Genomic DNA, 19,268 nt, shown 5'->3' with positions numbered 1-19,268 from the left:
TGTAAATTGCTTTGAAAAGATTATTTCTTTTGCAACATGGAGTTGCGCAAAAACCTTGAACTTTTGATGCTTTCTAAGGATGGGCGAGTCTACTCGCTAGGACTCGTTACTCGGCGAATAGTAAGGGACTCGCTGGACTCGTTACTCGGCGAGTCTCCCAGTGATTACTCGCACAGTAACGAGTCCAATGCAAGTCAATGGCAATCCTAGTTTTGTCAGAGTTTTTTTTTCTCACTCGCTAGACTCGCTATATCACATCGCTGTCAACAGCGAGTCTGAGCGAGTCTGAGCGAGTCTGAGCGAGTCTACGATTCCGAGTCCTGTATACTGGATTCGGGACTCGCTTATACAGAATCTGTTATGTTCCTACAAGTTTCCAAGACAGCCTATGTCAACACACAGCGATTGTGAGCGAGTCTGAGCGAGTCTACGAATCCCGAGTCCTGTATACTGTATTCGGGACTCGCAAATATAGAATCTGTTATGTTCCTTTGTAATTTGTAAATCGCACATTACTCGCTAAGACTCGCTTCCCCATTCATTAACATTGGACTCGCTAGACTCGCAACGAGTAGCGAGTCCCGGGCTCGGACTCGCTAGAGTCAAGCGATTCCGAGTAATTTAGGACTCGCCCATCACTAATGCTTTCATGTCAGTTTCCCTAGATTCCACCCATTTTTTCAGAAAACAGCGGACAGGGGTGATATATCACAGCTTGTCTAATTTATGACTAGCTGTGGTGTATCTTATGCCACAAATCAAATTTATGTTTCTGACTGGAATAATATTTGTGGCGCAGAGCTTGGAGGCAAATGCCACTTTTCAGAAGCCTTTTAATAAATCAGTAACTTCTCATCAAAACCGGCATGAACAATGCTGGTCTTGATGAATCGGGCCCTGTATTTCCATCAAAAAAATCTTGAAGACATTTTTGATCTAAATCATTAATCAAAATCAGCCGTACATGTCTGTGGGTCTGTGAAAATCATACATTTTTAACATTGTAATACGCAGGAGAAGCTTTGCAATTTTTTTGTATACTAGAAAATCAGTTATGAAACACAGTAAAAACTGATACACAGGAAATACTGATAAAAACTGGTCTGTTTTTTTTGCATATGAGGAAAATCATTGATGTCTTACTCAAAGTTAGGAAGGAAAGTGTAGTAATTTGGGCTCATTCAGATGTAAGGAAGTGAAGAGGAAGAAGAGCCCAAAGGAGGTTACCTTCCTGCTCCTGGTCCGGAACCACTTAGCCAGACAGCAGGGTTGCCAGAGGGAAGACTTTCTGCCCTGGACGGACCAAACCATGTGACTGCAAGGGGCAGAGAGGAAAAGGAAGGGGCGGTGGACCGGAAGGTGTGCAGGCAGAGGGTGCAAAAGCAGAGCCCACCAGGCATGGAGGGGAGTGCGCCAGAGACATGGGGGAGCGCGGCAGAGAGAAAGCAAGCTGCAGCACCGCACTCCCAGAGAAAGAGAACTCCCCGTCAGAGTTCAGGGACTGAAGTACGAGACATAGTGCACGCTGTATGTGAGTACGTGGATTCGGTAGCCTCCGTGACCAGAGGAGACCTTCCTCCTGACAGTGCAAAGACAGTGACCCGAGCGCGCAGTACTGGGGACCGCAGTGACAAGCCGGAGCCCCTGAGTGTGACCAAGAGACTTCCCAGTGTGCGCAGCATCATTTCTGCAGAGAGACTGTCAACGTACCATACAGAGACTTAGAGAAGGGGAGACTCAGGTTCGCAGCATCTCCCTGCTTTCTGCTTTAACCCCTGGGGTTCCAGCTTCACTCTGAGAAAAGACTGCCGAAACTTAACCCCTGAAGTTACAGCTTCATCCAGAGGAGACTACAGAGACTGCGAATGCCGCTGTTGATGGCACCAACATGGGAGAAAGAAACCCTGCAATCAAGCTTTCCCCGGACAGATAAGTCATATTAATGCCAGTTGAACCGTCTCAACTCTGCATAACTGTTTAATAGTTTTCTTAGTCTATTTTGCTGTTTATATTGTTACTCTTACTTTTTTAATCCCCTTACTGCTCCTCCCTGTGTGAAGAATTTATCCCCTGTAAATAAACCCTTTAACTCTTGGTCTGTCTCTGTTCCGTGGCGACATCCTCAGTTATCTGCAGGTTATTACACAGACATCAGATTTTCTCATACGAGTTCTATCTGTGATTTTCACAGATAGCACTCATACCTATTATAGTGTATGGAGCGGTTCACGTATCAATGTATTTTTGTGGACTGAATAGTCTGTACAGAATCATGGAGACCGTTTCCAATTTTGATGTGAATCTCGGTATACTTGTCTAATGTTTGAAGTACTATTTGTTGGACCCATACAGGCTGAACATTTATAGAGGTGGGGGGTCAGGAGATAATACGGGGTAGATGCAGTCATCTAGCAGTTACCAAGGTCCCTGGTAGCACAAAAGCTTTCAGATATAATTTGAGACAATAACTACGTGGTGCATATTCAGGTAGGGCTTAGGTATCCTTTGACACAGTGGCACATTTGGTTCTACCAGGACCTGTCAGACTGCCGGAATTAAAAATTGTCTGTTTTGTTTTTTACTGGATGAAAAACAGATAATTTTACCTGCACTTGCATGCACCCAGCCCAAGAGGGGTAACTGGCAATTTCCACCTCAACTTAGATGCAACCTGATCTTCTGGTGTATTTGTGGTGCAGCTCTCAGTCCTTTGTTCCTCATCCAGAAGCTGCTGAGAATTTGGCAACCCTTTTACCATTTAAGTGCAAGTTTCCTAATTCTTGTGTAAATTAAGTTTGTGTACCGTTATAAGTGACTGTAAGTGGCAAGATAAATGTGGTTTTCTTTGAGAATAAAAAAATATTGAGGAAATTTCATCAAAAAAATTTTTCTGACAGAAAACTGGCATACAACAATTAAAAAAGTTGCGAAAAAGATGCACAACGTGGAGTTGTATAAAAATGTTGTGACTTTTTCTATTTTCACAACAGTATGAAGCAACTCTACCAAAATGGGTGGAGATGATGAGAATCTGGGGTGAGACTAGGCATGGCAACACCCCGCTCATCAAATTCAATCGAGAGGGTGTTTCTTACACCTGAAATGACACTTCTGACGAGACGCACTCCACTGAAAAGATGTGCCTATTTCATTAAGTAGCGTGCATATATTAGTGAATGCAACACTTCGAACTCAGAGAGTGCTTCTTTAACATTGTGAAATGTCAGTCTTAAAGGGAATCTGTCACCTATTTTTTCACATATAAGATGCGGCCACAGCCATCAGGGGCTTATCTACAGCATTCTATAACGCTGTAGATATGCCCCCGATGTAAACTGAAAGATAAGAAAAACGAGCTATATTATACTCACCGGGGGGGGGCGGTCCAGTCCAATGGGTATCGCAGGTCCGGGTCCAGCGCCTCCCATCTTCTAGCGAGATGAGGTTCTCTTCATTGCATCCCATCGCGGCGCAGGCGCAGGCGTACTGCTCTACCCTGTTGAGGGCAGAGCAGAGTACTTTAGTGCGCAGGCGTAGGGAAAGGTCAGAGATGTCGGGCGCAGGCAGGCGCAGTGCAGTCAGTTGGCTGATCATTAATCGTTGCCTAATGGTCTGGGCCATAAATCTAAATCTATCGTTGGTCTCCCGCTGGGCAGCACACATTGCTGCATGTGACAGCGAGAGGCCAACGATCAGCGAGCTCCCAGCGCCATACAGCAGATGCTGGGAGCTGGTATCCAGGGTAAACAGCAGGTAACTAAGAAACCGCGTGGCGCTTTGATACCCACTGTTTACCCTGGATACCAGCGTGCTCGCTGGTCCTGATCGCTGGTGAGTCTGCCTATGTGACAGCTCACCAGCGATCAGCTAGCTATGTCCCAGCGATCCCATCCACGTCGGATCGTTGGTGGGATCGCTGAGAGATTGAAGCATGTAACGGGGCCTTTACACAACCCCATGTCCACAAACAGGTTTTTCTGGAAGGGATTAGGGGACTGTAGTTGGTGCTAGGCTTGGGACAAAAGTGTCTGTGAATTGCCTGCACCAATGTTAGCAACTGTGCTCTCATGACCCTCATCGGAACAGTAGGATAGACTAAAAGCTGACAGGAACTTTGGCCCAACCTGTCTTGGTGGTACCTGTAATATGAGGCCTTTGACCTTGGATAGGGATGGTTCAAACACAAGTTGGCAGTTGTGACAATGAAGGTGTATTGTTCTAACTGCAGAAGGTCTTCTATCCTCTTAAAAGGCTTTTCCGGTTTCAGGAGACCACAGAACCAAGGCACAGTTTGTTTTAAAAACACGTTGAACTTCACTGACCTTCCCCAGGTGTGTACTACTAATCCTGCTGTCTATTATTGACCACAGCACTGACGTCACAAGAAAAACGCTGAAGCCATTTTTCTGCAGAGCACTCATTCCCACGTTCAAGTGGTGTCCAACCATAGAAAGAAATGTATAGTTGTTTGCTGATGGACAGACTTCCTGATTTCCTGTAAGTGATCCATACAATAAGGCTGTGTCAGAAAATTGTTTAATTTCTTCAGCCTGATGAATCTGGTGTACTTACTTTGTAAAGCTATGTTACAATGGCTGTATAATCCTTTACTGAAATTATAAAATTGGTAAAACCCCTCAGAGTTCCTCCTCCCTGCTGCAGCCATAACATTGTTCAGTAGAAACCACAGCTGTCAGTCAGGCTGGGCGAGGACTAGATAGCTGTGGGCCAGAGGGGGAGAATGGGGATTGAAAGCACTTGAACTCATGATCTCTCTCGCTCTATAGCTGGACTCATAACCCAGTCACTGTAATATCAGGATTATGCAGAAAAATAACATGGATTCTCCCAGTGAGCACACCCACCTAATTAGTGCTAAGAAATCTATATAATGTAGTTTGAAATGTGAAATCTGGTGACAGATCTGCTTTAGGTTAAAGCTACTGGCAAAACTCATAAACTGTGTTATGTCTAATGCCGGCCCTGTGGGGCGGAGCATGACACCGATTCTATTGGTGATCTTTTAACCCCAGTGTGATGATCCGCCCCCACAGAACCAACACTAAGCATAATGCTGTGTATCAGTTTTGCATTTTTATTGGAAATTTCTGTTTCCAGCAGAAAAAATAACACAAAATGACCAAATTTGATTGATGATATAGCTATGCAATCCAATGCATTTATGTCCATTGAACTTATACTATTCATATAATCATACTAATCAACGTCACATAATTAATATCTACTTTTTTTAATTAAACCACAAACAACAACATAACATAAAGCCATTATATGTGGATATCTTTAATTGCACATGTAACAATATGCACATGTAACAACACAAAGCTCAACTAATAAACAAAAAAATCAATAAAAATGTAGCAACAGTAATGAGTCTCAATGGAGCGGAGAAGAGCAAAGGGATTAATTAGTGAGGCAGGCAGGAGGTATAAAGCAGAAGGGATCCTAGTTGTTATATGATATCGCATGATGTTATTGCATGGTAAGTGGCTCAATTAATGTATTTGGCCCTACGTTAGGGAGGTAGACAGTAAAGCAAAAAATAGCTCACGATAATTGTAATATAATAGCCCATTAATAGCTCTTCATGGTCCTAAACACCAATCAGAGATAGGAAAGAATGATTCCACTATTACGGTAATTTTGAATTAGAAAGATGGTTTTGAACAGGTAAGTAATTTTCTTTGTAATTTTCATTCTGTAGCTTTAATGGTTCTACCATTTTAATTGTGACGCATTGCAGTTTCACAGATAAGAAACGTGTTACATATGGAATATATATTGACTATTTTTTTGACTAATCACATAATTTTGAGATGATCAGGTAGAAGGCAGGAAGACACCCAGAAACTGCAATTGAAAGGACTATAAAAGCATTATTTATTGGTAACTACTAAATATCTTACGGGAAATGATAACAAGAAACACACTAGGCCTATGCGTTTCCATCACTGAGGCTGGCTTTTAATCATAGCATGATTAACAAACTATTACCTACTAGTAACTATTAAAATATCAAAAGAAAAAAAAAAGAAAAATAAACATTCAAGGCCTACACGTTTCGAGCACTAAGCCTCTTAAAAAGAAATGAGTCTTGGTGTTTAAAATACGAATAAATAATGTTTTTATAGTCATTTCCATTGCTGTTGCTAGATGTCTTACTGCCTCCTATCTTATCATTTTCACTCTGGAGCTGACTCGTGGTCTTTATCTGTGCACCATACCCTTATTAGATTGAATCATTTTTTTCTTGTTCAGACATAATTTGGAGCCCCAGGTTCATTGAGATTTTGTACATTTTTCATATATGAAACTCCAGGGATATAAAAGTTAAATTTAGACAAAGAACAGTTGAAATGAGAATACAAGATGAAGTAGGAAGAATAGTCTTGACAATCTGAACCTAATTAAGAGCAAGGAACTCTCCCAGATATAGAGCAGACATACCACATGCGATGTACCCCGGAGGTGGGCCCCTGCAGGGCATCAGAGCGGAGCTGCAGGGATCCGATGCCGTTTTGCTTCCAGCCTGAAACAGCGCAGCTAAATGACGTGTGTGTGAGAGAGAGTGGTGCAGTGCTGTGTGTGTGTGTGTGGTGCTGTATGTGTGAGAGTGTTGCTGTGTGTGTGTGTATTGGAGATTGGCAATTATATGCGTGATGGAGAGAGCAGTGATGGGGTGGTGGGGAAGAAGGCAATGATGGTGGTGGTGGAAAGGACAATGGGGTGGTGGGGGGGATGCAATGATGGAGATGTTGGAATGGGGAATGACGGGGTGGTGGGGGAAAAGTCAATGATGGTTGTGGTGGAAAGGACAATGATGGTGGGGGAGGAGGCAATGATGGAGGTGGTGGAAAGGGCAATGATAGTAGGGGAGGAGGCAATGATGGATTTGGTGTAATGGGCCATGGTGGAAGTGGTGGAAAGGGCAATGATAGGGGTGGTGGGTGAGAAGGCAATGATGGAGGCGTTGATGAGGACATGATGGGGGTGGAAGGGGAGAAAAATGATGGAGGTGGAGGGGGACTGCATTATACCCTATTAGGGAGGCTGCATTATACCCTATGAGGGGGCTGTGTTATACTTTATGAGGGGGATACATTTTATTCTGTGGGGGGGCTGCATTATTCTCTAGGGGGCTACATCATACTATAAGAGGGGGGCAGCATTATGCCCTATGAGGGGGCTACAGTATATTCTATTGGGGGCTGCCTTATGAGGGGGTTGCATTATACTCTGAGGGGGCTACATTATATTCTGTGGAGGGCTGCTTTATACTGTATGAGCAGGCTGCATTACACCATATGAGAGTGCTACATTATATTCTATGGGGGGCTGCATTATACCTTATGAAGGGGTTGCATTATATTTTGTGGGGTGCTGCATTATACCCTATGAGGGGGGCTGCATTATATTCTATGAGGGGGCTACCCCAACCCCTGCTACATAATTAAGACATGTACTACCTTATATTATACCCTGATATTAGCGCGTTTTACCACACAATTGGTGGTCTTGTATTTATTTATATGTAGCTACATAGTGAGCCCCAAAAATTATTTTCTCTGGTGGGCCCAAGGTGATCCAGTCCGATGCTGCGTGTAAATCTGGTTCTCGTGACTAAATATATTTATTTTACTCCATGTGAATAAACCATAGCAAATGCTCATTGTTTTTCAGGTACTATAAGCAGATACAAAAATGAAACAAAATCAAACAATGATCTCCTATTTCATCATAAAGGGAATATCCGATGTTCCTCAGCTCCAGGCTCCAATATTTGTTCTGGTTTTACTAATTTATCTCTCCATTCTTGTTGGGAATATGAGTCTTCTTCTCCTGGTTTGTCTGGAGACGCATCTTCACACTCCCATGTATTTCTTCCTTGCTAACTTGTCCGTAGTTGACATGACATCTTCTACTGTCACCCTACATAAGATCTTTCTAACGTTCCTCACCGGAGACAACACAGTGGTCTACCTGTCCTGTCTCGTTCAGTTTTATGCATATGCATCCTTATCAGGAAATGGACTTTTTATACTGACTGCCATGAGCTACGACCGACATGTGGCTATTTGTAGGCCTTTAAGCTATAATATTATTATGAACTTTACGATATGTCTTCTTTTGGCCTCATTTTGTTGGTTATTTTGTTTTATACAAGTCATTCCTTATCTCTGGATAATATCGATGATCTCTTGTTATTCCTCCAATGTAGTTGACCACTTCTTCTGTGACCTCGTTCCTTTCCTAGAAATAGCATGCAGTTATAAGTCCATACTGGAGAGACTTTCCAACATACAAGGACTGATCATATATGCACTTTTTCCATTTTTTCTCATTTCAACTTCTTATCTCTTTATCATTAGGACCATAATGAAGATACATTCTAGTATTGGTAGAAGAAAAGTCTTCTATACATGCTCCTCACACCTTGCATTAATCATGTTGCTCTACATGACCCTCATGTCTCAATATTTAGTACCAAGTAATAATATGGGCTTCAAAAAACTGTTTTCCTTGTTTAATACAGCAATCGTTCCTGTGCTTAATCCACTAATTTATAGTTTGAAGAATAAAGATGTAAAGACCGCATTTAGACATAGAATGGGGAAATGTAAAGCTGATATTTTGCGAATTGTAGATTAACCTACAGGTGCATCTCACAAAATTAGAATATCATCAAAAACTAAATTTATTTCAGCTCTTCAATACAAAAAGTGAAACTCATATATTATATAGAGTCATTGCAAACAGAATGATCTATTTGAAGTGTTTATTTCTGTTATTGTTGATGTTTATGACTTGCAGCCTATGAAAGCTCAAAAGTCATTATCTCAGTAAACTAGAATACTTTATAACACCAGCTTGAAAAAATGATTTTAAAATCCGCAATGTTGGCCTACTGAAATGTATGTTCAGTAAATGCACTCAGTACTTGGTCGGGGCTCCTTCGGCATCAATTACTGCATCAATGTGGCGTGCCATGGAGTCGATCAGCCTGTGGAGCTGCTGAGGTGTTATTGTAGCCCAGGTTGCTTTGAAAGCAGCCTTCATAGAACCAAGGAATCATAGATTCAGCTTGTCTGCATTGTTGGGTCTGGTGTCTCTCACCTTCTTGACAATACCCCATAGATTCTCTATGGGGTTAAGGTCAGACGAGTTTGCTGGCAGTCAACCACATTGATAGTGTTGTTTTTAAACCAAGAATTAGTACTTTTTGCAGTGTGGACAGGTGCCAAGTCCTGCTGGAGAATGAAATTTCCATCTCCAAAAAGCTTGTCGGCAAAGGGAAGCATGAAGTGCTCTAAAATTTCCTAGTAGACAGCTGTGCTGACTTTTATCTTGATAAAACACAGTGGACCTACACCAGCAGATGCCATGGCTCCCCAAACCATCACCGATTGCGGATACTTCACACTAGACTTGGAAATCAAGGTCCCAGAGTCTGGAGGAAGAGTGGAGAGACAGACAATCCAAGCTGCTTAAGGTATAGTGTGAAGTTTCCACAATCAGTGATGGTTCCTCTGCTTAATCCCCTGATTTATAGTCTGAAAAATAAATATGTCAAGACTACATTAATGCATAGTATGGGGAAGTGTAAAGCTGATATTATGTAAAATGTAGATTAATCTGTGGTCTAAATTTGGATATTGTAGGTTGTTTAGAAGTAAAACTGCATCCAAAAGTTTTGTTTTCTTTGCATCAAAGCAAACTGAACTGATAAAGATTATATCAGCTAACAACACTGATTTGGGAGGATCTACTCATCACAAAGAACACAACGATATTATCTCCTGCCAGGTATGATTAGGACACATTTGAGATGGATGACACCAAACCGGAAGTTGCAAAGGATTTTAACTAGTGATGAGTAGTGATGAGTGAACACTAAAATGCTCGGGTGCTCGTTGCTCGGGTCGAGCAAATTGGAATACTCGGGTACTCAGACTGAACAACGAGCCCAATGTAAGTCTATGGGAGACCCGAGTATTTTTAATGAGATCTCCCCGGGGTCCTTTCAAGGTCTAAAAATGTCAGAAAATGATGGAAACACTGCTCAAATTACACGGAAACATCATGGCAACTGCCCTTGGATGCATTCCTCACTCCTAGGTCACAGCTCTAAACAATGTTGTCGGAGTTTCACGCCCTTTTTACAGGTGCACCAAAAAACCTACAAAAACGAAACCAAAATGCATGTTGCTTGGAAATATGTTTAGGACCATCCTTTCCAGGTTAATGACTTTTATCTAAGCCAAAATAATTAACCCAAAACAAAAATATTCCTCCACCACTTGGGTTATGTTTACACACAGCGTTTTTAGGCATTTTGCATTTTAGCATTGCTTTCAACCAATACAAATGCATTCACTGGGAAATGTCATTGTAACATTTAACCCCTTCATGACCAAGCCTATTTAGAACTTAATGACCAGGCCATTTTTTGCAATTCAACAGATCCTAGCGATTCTGAGAATGTTTTTTCGTGACATATTGGGCTTCATGTTAGTGGTAAATTTAGGTCAATAATTTATGCATTTATTTGTGAAAAAAATCGGAAATTTGGCTAAAATTTTGAAAATTTCACAATGTTTAAATTTTTAATTTTTATTCTGTTAAACCAGAGAGTTATGTGACTCAAAATAGTTAATAAATAACATTACCCACATGTTTACTTTACATCAGCACAATTTTGGGAAAAAAAATTTTGTTAGGAAGTTATAAGGGTTAAAAGTTGACCAGTGATTTCTCATTTTTACAACAAAATTTACAAAACCATTTTTTTTAGTGACCACATCACATTTGAAGTCCCTTTGAGGGGCCTACATGACAGAAAACACCCAAAAGTGACAACATTCCAAAAACTGCACCCCTCAAGCTACTCAAAACTACATTCAAGAAGATTATTAACCCTTCAGATGCTTCACAGGAACTAAACCAACGTGGAAGGAAAAAATGGACATTTTAATTTTTCCAACAAAAATTTTCTTTTAGCCTCAATTTTTTCATTTTCACATGGGCAACAGGATAAAATAGATCCTAAAATTTGTTGGGCAATTTCTACTGAGTATATCGATACCTCATATTTGGTCATAAACCACTGTTTGGGCGCACGGCAGGGCTCAGAACGGAAGGAGCGCCATTTGACATTTTGAAGGGAAAATTTGCTCCAATAGTTAGCGGACACCATGTCGCATATAGAAAGTATGTCGTGTATGTCAGATTGGTGTGTGTAGTGTAGTATACGTCAGGTTGGTGTGTGTGTGTGTCAGTCACAGGGGAGCAAGAAGGGGCTGTCAGGCGCGGTGGGGGCAGGAGGCAGCAGCAGCAGGGGGGTGATCACTGGGGTGGGTGATCACCGGGGTGGGAGGGGGGCAATCACAGGGGCAGGGGGTGATCACCAGGGCAGGAGGGTGGAATCAGGTAGCAGAGGACAGCAGAGGGGAGATCAGTGGTGGCAGCAGCAGGGGGGTGATTACTGGGGCAGGGGGGTGATTACTGGAGCAGGTGGGTGATCACTGGGTTGGGGGGCGATCACCTGGGTAGGGGGTGATTACAGGGGCAGTGCGGCAATTACAGGTGCAGGGGGTGATCACAGGGCCGGGGGGTGGGATCAGGCAGCAGAGGGGAGTGGAGGACAGCACAGAGGGGAGATCAGTGTCGGCAGCAGCAGGGGGGTGAATACTGGGGCAGGGGGGTGATTTCTGGAGCAGGGGGTGATCACAGGGCTGGGGGACGATCACCTGGGCAGGGGGGTGGGGGGTTATCAGTGAGGCAGGGGGGTGATTACTGGGCAGGGAGGGTGAATATTTAATGGGGCAGGAGAAGTGGAATTAGGCAGCAGAGGGGAGCGGTGCACAGTACCAGAGGGGAGATCGGCAGCGGCGGCAGCAGCAGCAGGTGCTGTGGTGATCGGCGGCAGCAGGAGCGGTGATTGGCGGCAGCAGGCAGTGATCGGTGGCGGCAGCAGCAAGCAGGGACCTGTCAGAAATCAGAGAAGCAGGCAGCACCTCGCTCTTCACTTTCCACGGACTGGATGAGGCTGAAGAGCGAGGGCAGCCATGCCTCACACCACCCCTCCACATCTGATTGGAGGGATAGCATCACGTGGACCCTAGTTCCAATCAGATCTGGGGGGGTAACACAGAGGTCACCTAGCTCCAGCCAGTGGCTGATGCTATTGCAGCATCAGCCATTGCTGAATTGTAATATTTCACCAAGTTTCATTGGTGAAATATTACAATAGCTCTGATTGGCTGTTTCACTTTCAACAGCCAATCAGAGCGATCGTAACCACGGTGGGGGCAAAGCCACCCCCTGGGGTTAACTGCAGGTCATCCTATACCTGCGGGTCGGGTGACATTTCGGTGATCCCGGTCACCCGACCCGCAGGAAAGCGATTTGTACCATGATGCCTACGTAGGCCAGTCATGAATCCAAAGTCCCCTTGTCCTGGTGCGGCCCGTGTCCTGTTCCTGAAGTACCCTGGTCCCATTGCTGCCAGTGCCTAAACATTGTCCCCCGGTCTATTTGCTGCTAGGACTTGACCCAGTGTCCTAGACCGGTGTGTCTGAACAAAGCCCTAGTCTGTGTCTGCAAACGTGACTCCTGTGGTCGGTAGCTTGACCTCAGACCTGCAGACCTTCCTGGTGGCCTTTGAAGAGGTGAGCCGAATCCAGAAACTTCTGAAAAAAATTCCCTTACCAGCTTCTGGTCTGACAGGTGACGCGTGTGAGGAAAAAGTCACGTATGGATCTGTCCTTTAAAAGACCACCCTTTCCCAAGCCTGTTGAGGTAGCTATCCTTGTAGAAACCATGAATGTCGACAATGTTTAGTAGGGTGAGCAGAAGCTGGAGCTCAGACATGAGATGGGATTGCAGTACCAATGCGGTTGTGTGGAACATCCTAATGGACTTTGTCCAGTGAAGTTTAAGATCCTCCAAAACCTGGGGCCAATAGGAGAGGATGCCCTTGGTTGAAGTATTCCCTCACCTGAAATGACTGTGACTGTATATATGGCAAGTCAAGGCTTTGGATCAGGGGAAAAGATTGTGCTGCAAGCTGCGAAGAGTCATTGTCAGATTTCTGTCTGACAGCTCCAGAATCTGGTGAGGGTGTTGTCAAGTGAAGAATGAGTCCTATTCAGACATAGTCAAGTCATGATGGAACAACTTGAGCTCCAGATGAGAGCATTATGCACTGAGAAGACCGACTTCCATGTGTTGTCTGGTATTCCCTTATGTCATCAGCTGAGAGCTCAAGTGCCCTTTCTGGTTTGGAAACCCTGTCGAGTCACAAAAGGCATCTGGTCCCTATACATCCAGGTCAGTCAGCAGTGTCACCATCTTCTCCAGTAGGTTTGCTAGTCAACAAGTCGCTGTGTGCTGTGCCTCCAAAGAAAGGAAAGAGGAGGCGATGTCCCCAAACAGTTCCGACGATTGTACCAGTGATCTGACCCCAGGAACCTCCCCGCCTCATGGATGTGTTGTCTTGGAGACTAGGCTGAAGAGAGAGGCAGAGGAGGTATCTTCAGTTTCTATGTGGTCTCGTTAAGAGAACATCAAGGCAGTGGCAAATGCCAAGTCTCTGCTATCCTATAACCAGTCGAGGAACTCTGGTTGGTCCTTGAATCCTCCAGGGTGGTAGCTGATATCAACAAACAGAGAGACATTTCCCAATGCACTGTTCCTGGTACTATGCCCAATTCATGCTATGCTGAGGATGGACTGAAAGAGAGAAGCATCCTATTCATGAAGATGGGGAGATGTGTCACTGTTCTACAAGTGGACAGAAAAAGTTGTGGTCCTGTGCAGATATCGTTGGAGTCTGTGTAGAGGTGTCAACCTCCAACTCCTCTGAATAGAGTCCTCATAGGCTTGAAGAGCAGGGAGCATCAGGGGGGTACTGTAGCGCAACGTCCGGCGCACTTGTATGGTATCCCTTTCTCCCTCCATGCAGGAAATCCAGCTTACCCACTGCCCTGGCCACACGGCGTGTTTCCCCATAATTTTCCAGCCTCTTCCTGGTGTGCGCTCCACAGTTCTTGGTGGTGCGTGATCCACTGCTCTTTAAGGTCATATAGTAAATGCCATCAGCTTCTTGCTTAGAAGCTTTTAGTTTACAGTGGGAACCAGAGGCGTAGCTAAGGGTTCAGCCTAGGGGGGTCAAAGCACCTCTGAGTGGGCACGCTAACCTGAGAAACATTTGCTTACATAATTATGGTGGATTTAAACACTCTTGTGGGCATCTCAGTGGACTACTGTGGCGCCCCTGAGGCTCGGTCGCCACAGAGGCATTGCACCTCCTCCTGAGGTGTGGTGCCCCACCAGCCAGGTAAGGTGGAGGCTCCTGACCACGCTCCAACACTCGAACCCCACACAACAGGGTAGTTCAGCAAAACGACATTGCGGCTCCTTGCTTAGAGAGTAGCAGAGCACCTTTGGTGGCTCCCTGCTTGGAACACGAAACGTGCTGGGAGGCGGGTGGAGTTGAGAATACATAAAAGAGCGGGAAGGTTTAGAATTACAGGTCAGTCTAGGAGAGGAAGCCACTCAGAGAGGAGTGAGGAAAAAAGATCCCTGAGAGAGGGATGGAGGAAGGAGGTGCTGGAGCAGACCTCAGTGACCTGGGTCTGCTGGCACGGGAAAGGAAAGAAGGAGAAAGACATTGAACTGAAACCAGATATTCCACAAGAGAGAGAGATTAGAACGGAACGAAGGAGTAAAAGGGAACAGAGAGGACGTGGGTTAGAGGAAGAACCCTGCCTAGAAGTTCTAAGCGCAAGGCCGGGGCCCGGTCCCCGAGGTTGTATGGACACTAATGGTTCTGCAGCAGACACCGGTGGAGTAGTGGGCTGCAAATGCACTACTCCCATCTAAGACTTGGGGGCACAACAGCAACTTGGATAGTGAGCCGGGACTCAGGAGTAGAGAGTCCCGAAGCAGGCTACAGCTGTCTGCCATACAAGTAGAGTTCTTGAGAACATCTGTCAGGAGGCGCTCCAGTGTAACTCAGTACTGGGAGTACTTCACACTTAAAGGCGCTATAGAGGAGACATTCAGAAAGGCACATGTTGGCGGAGCGTTGGAAGGGAGCATTCCATCTGACCTGGAGGTTGATTGAGCCTCTGACCCGGAGAACACAGTACAAAGGCAGGCACCTGTGTGTACTACAGACTGTGAGTAAAGCTTTGGAACTGCAAGCCCTGGTGTCCTCCATTCATTCTTGCACCAACGCATCCAGCCCCGCTACATCTGGGTACCAGCTTCTATCCCATTTGTGCCTCTCCTCTTTCCCTACATCTACACTGCGCTGGGGCTACAGCTCCACCTGTGGGGAGCTTCACCATCTTGGCTGCAACACACCACCAGCCCCAGAGGATCTGCATGCAGCGTCGGCCTAACATCTCACTTGCCGAACACCACAGGTGGCGTCACGAACTATTCATTCAAATCATTACATTCCCCCATTACTTGATTACCCAGGGCCACGGACCGGGTCCCCGCTGCTGTGACACATCCCGCTGATACTGGCCCGGTACCGAGTACCCCAACCCAACTTGGCATCACAAACAGGATGACGAGACCCGATACCATCGGGTTCTGTGTGCCTAAGATTTGTTGGACTTAAAACTTTTGAGAATGTGCAGAAGACCCAATTTAATAGACTGTAAAATGAACATTAAAAATAGTCGCTGGCGTGGAGAAGAAGGGCGTGACAATATGGGAGGTCCAAGGAAAAGACCGCGAGCAGTCTTGGGCCTCCAATGCCTGAATTACTATGTGACAGCAACATGGCCCACCCCCCGAGGGGTTCGTATACTGGCTTGGTATGGAGGCACTGGAAGAATATGCCGCCCCAAGAAGGAGGGGCAGAAGCCAGTGGTGGGAAAGGGGCCGAGACAGGAAGAAGAATGCCAGAACGCCATGATGGAAGAAGAGGGAAGGAGGCCTGCGGAGCGCGGTAAGGTGGATCTTCCCGGCGCCATGGCTGAAGGCTCAGACCCTGCTTCTAGGATGACCAACCAGCAGCTGAAGGATGAAATTGCCCAGCTGACGCGCCGCCTGCAACTGAGGCAGGAAGCGCTATGGACATTGAATCTGCAGCGCGCCCAGGAGGGGCCTACACCAGCGGTACCCGCGACACCGGTACACGCCGCTGCTGCACCGGACCTCTTCCAGGCAGACCCTGTGGAGCCTGTGACCACTGCCATGCCACCGGCAGCGTACCTTGTTCCCTCCCTGCCGCTACTACCGGAGGAGTTGTACACAGCACAGGGAGCTGAAGCGGAGGAAGAGAAGCTCCCGTCCGGACCTGATGCTGCCGCGCAGGTCCCTACAGAGACCCTCGCAGATCCGGAGCAGCCATTAGATCCACCGCCGTCCCCGGTATCGCACCAACCGGCGTCCACTGCCACTACGCTGGAACCGGAGCAGAGACCACACCGTCGGGAGGCACCAGGTATATATATATATATACCCCGGCCCTCCTAATGGGTTGCCCCCGAATTCACGTTGTCAAAGGCTGGCTTATGGGAACTCGAAATGGGGCAGTTGGAAGAGTCAGCTGGGGGCACTAGACTGTCAGAAATGGGGAGGTGGAAGAGATCCTTACTGAGAAGGGTATGGCTGGAACAGGCACGCACGATTCGTCATCTTCGGGGATTGGAGGAATCTAGGTCGCTTTGGGATAGTGACCTCGGGATCCCGTGGCTGCCGAGTCCCCATGTAGTCGCCTATCAGCACCAACAAGCTGCGGCATCCCTCAGTGCTAGGCCACGCACCAGAGCAACAGAACCACCTATCCATGAGGAACAGTTGATGTGTATCGAAATGCATCATGGGTTCCCTTTACCACAGCTTCAAGGCCCTAGGCGGCAATCAAACCAGCTGCCACAACCATACCCTATGGCAAACAACCAGCAACAAGATGAAGACACCCAAAGCATCTCCACTGGAATCAGCAGTCCAGAGAACCAGTTTTCAGAAACCCCAGGCAGGAACAACAACCACTAGTCAAGAAGTTTCTAAAAAAAAAAAAAAAGAAAGAAAATAATAACTCGTTACCCAGGAGGGTTTATTTGCACCGCTGTGCCTTTTGTTCTATTTTTTTTGACCATCATGGTTTAGTTTTGTTTGTTTTTCCAGTGTTGCCCAGTTGTGTTGGCAGCCTTTCCATTTGAACTACAGAGATCATGAACGCTGAATGTTCCAGATCTGCAATTGTACATAGTTTGCACCTCTTTATGTGCCCTCTCTTGGTTTTACATGGACACTTTGTGAAGATAAGGTCTACCGCCTCTGGAGTATGACTCCAATCAAAGGACACAGCAAGAGATCCCGGCTGGGAGCGGTGTCCAGCACTTACAAGAATTGTTGAAAGTTTTAATGTGAAGTATTTGATAATGTGTCTTATGATAGCTTTTATATAGAATGAGGAATGTTTTGGTAGAGAGATGAGAGATTTGAATAAAGAATAAAGAATTGAAAATGTAGGTGATGAACCAGGCACCACGGTTGTCACTCAGAGTTAAAAGAAAGTAGAAAATGTGCACTAAAATGGAAAGAAATGTGTTGATGAAGAATACTGAAGTGATAGTGAGTAACAGAGCATATTGTATTGAAAATTGCACTTTTGACTTAAGATTTTAGATGGTTAATTTAGAATTGTTTGCAACGTTCAAGAATGAGTGCCTCCCACATTTGGAAGTTTAGTATAAGAAATGATTGTTTAGCATTACAAAAATTTTGTATGTTCCTGTGTTGTCAACTTTGTCTGCCTTGCAGCCCGTGGACGTGCTGTGATTAACGGTGGGGGTATGTGGCGCCCCTGAGGCTCGGTCGCCACAGAGGTACTGCACCTCCTCCTGAGTTGTGGTGCCCCACCATCCAGGTAAGTTGGAGGCTCCTGACCACGCTCCAACACTCGCACCCCACACAACATTGTAGTTCAGCAAAGCCACATTGCGGCTCCTTGCTTAGAGAGTAGCAGAGCACCTTTGGTGGCTCCCTGCTTGGAACACGAAATGTGCTGGGAGGCGGGTGGAGTTGAGAATACATAAAAGAGCGGGAAGGTTTAGAATTACATGTCAGTCTAGGAGAGGAAGCCACTCAGAGAGGAGTGAGGAAAGAAGATCCCTGAGAAAGGGATGGAAAAAGGAGGTGCTGCAGCAGACCTCAGTGACCTGGGTCTGCTGGCACGGGAAAGGAAAGAAGGAGAAAGACATTGAACTGAAACCTGATCTTCCATAAGAGAGAGAGATTAGAACGGAACGAAGGAGTAAAAGGGAACAGAGAGGACATGAGTTAGAGGAAGAACCCTGCCTAGAAGTTCTAAGAGCAAGGCCGGGGCCCGATCCCCGAGGTTGTATGGACACTAATGGTTCTGCAGCAGACACCGGTGGAGTAGTGGGCTGTAAATGCACTACTCCCATCTAAGACTTGGGGGCACAGCAGCAACTTGGATAGTGAGCCGGGACTCAGGAGTAGAGAGTCCCAGAAGCAGTCTACAGCTGTCTGCCATACAAGTAGAGTTCTTGGGAACATCTGTCAGGAGGCACTCCAGTGTAACTCAGTACTGGGAGTACTTCACACTTAAAGGCGCTATAGAGGAGACGTTCAGAAAGGCACATGTTGGCGGAGCTTTGGAAGGGAGCATTCCATCTGACCTGGAGGTTGATTGAGCCTCTAACCCGGAGGACACAGTACGGAGGCAGGCACCTGTGTGTACTACAGACTGTGAGTAAAGCTTTGGAACTGCAAGCCCTGGTGTCCTCCATTCATTCTTGCGCCAACGCATCCAGCCCCACTACATCTGGGTACCAGCTTCTATCCCATTTGTGCCTCTCCTCTTTCCCCACATCTACACTGCCCTGGGGCTACAGCTCCACCTGTGGGGAGCTTCACCATCTTGGCTGCAACACACCACCAGCCCCAGAGGATCTGCATGCAGCGTCGGCCTAACATCTCACTTGCCGAACACCACAGGTGGCGTCACGAACTATTCATTCAAATCATTACATTCCCCCATTACTTGGGGACCCAGGGCCACGGACTGGGTCCCCGCTGCTGTGACACATCCCGCTGATACCGGCCCTGTACCGAGTACCCCACGGCCCTGGGAGGGCGACCCACTACTGTGCATTCCAAATTAGCAAGATTATATTCTGCTACATCGCTACACATAAATAGATGGTTCTAAACCCCTAAATGCAGAGCAGCTACAATCTCATGCGAGTCTCTCG

General features: G+C 46.0%; 1 protein-coding gene across 1 annotated transcript; it reads left to right on the top strand.

Annotated features, from left to right (window-relative positions):
- The first annotated feature begins 7,722 nt into the window (after window positions 1-7,722).
- On the top strand, window positions 7,723-8,670 carry LOC141052191 (olfactory receptor 5B12-like). The gene has a single exon (XM_073549410.1). The coding sequence runs from the start codon at window positions 7,723-7,725 to the stop codon at window positions 8,668-8,670; it is 948 nt and encodes a 315-aa protein (XP_073405511.1).
- The last annotated feature ends 10,598 nt before the right edge of the window (window positions 8,671-19,268 follow it).

Source organism: Dendrobates tinctorius, unplaced genomic scaffold, assembly GCF_039654945.1.
Source record: "Dendrobates tinctorius isolate UK_male_01 unplaced genomic scaffold, ASM3965494v1 ptg000158l, whole genome shotgun sequence".
Lineage (NCBI taxonomy): Eukaryota > Metazoa > Chordata > Amphibia > Anura > Dendrobatidae > Dendrobates > Dendrobates tinctorius.
Note: the sequence above shows the minus strand (reverse complement) of the source record. Positions and strands in the feature narration are given on the sequence as shown.

What these genes read in the sequence shown, in the direction of transcription:
- LOC141052191 (XM_073549410.1), top strand. Translation starts at nt 7,723, where the DNA reads ATGAAACAAAATCAAACAATGATCTCCTATTTCATCATAAAGGGAATA.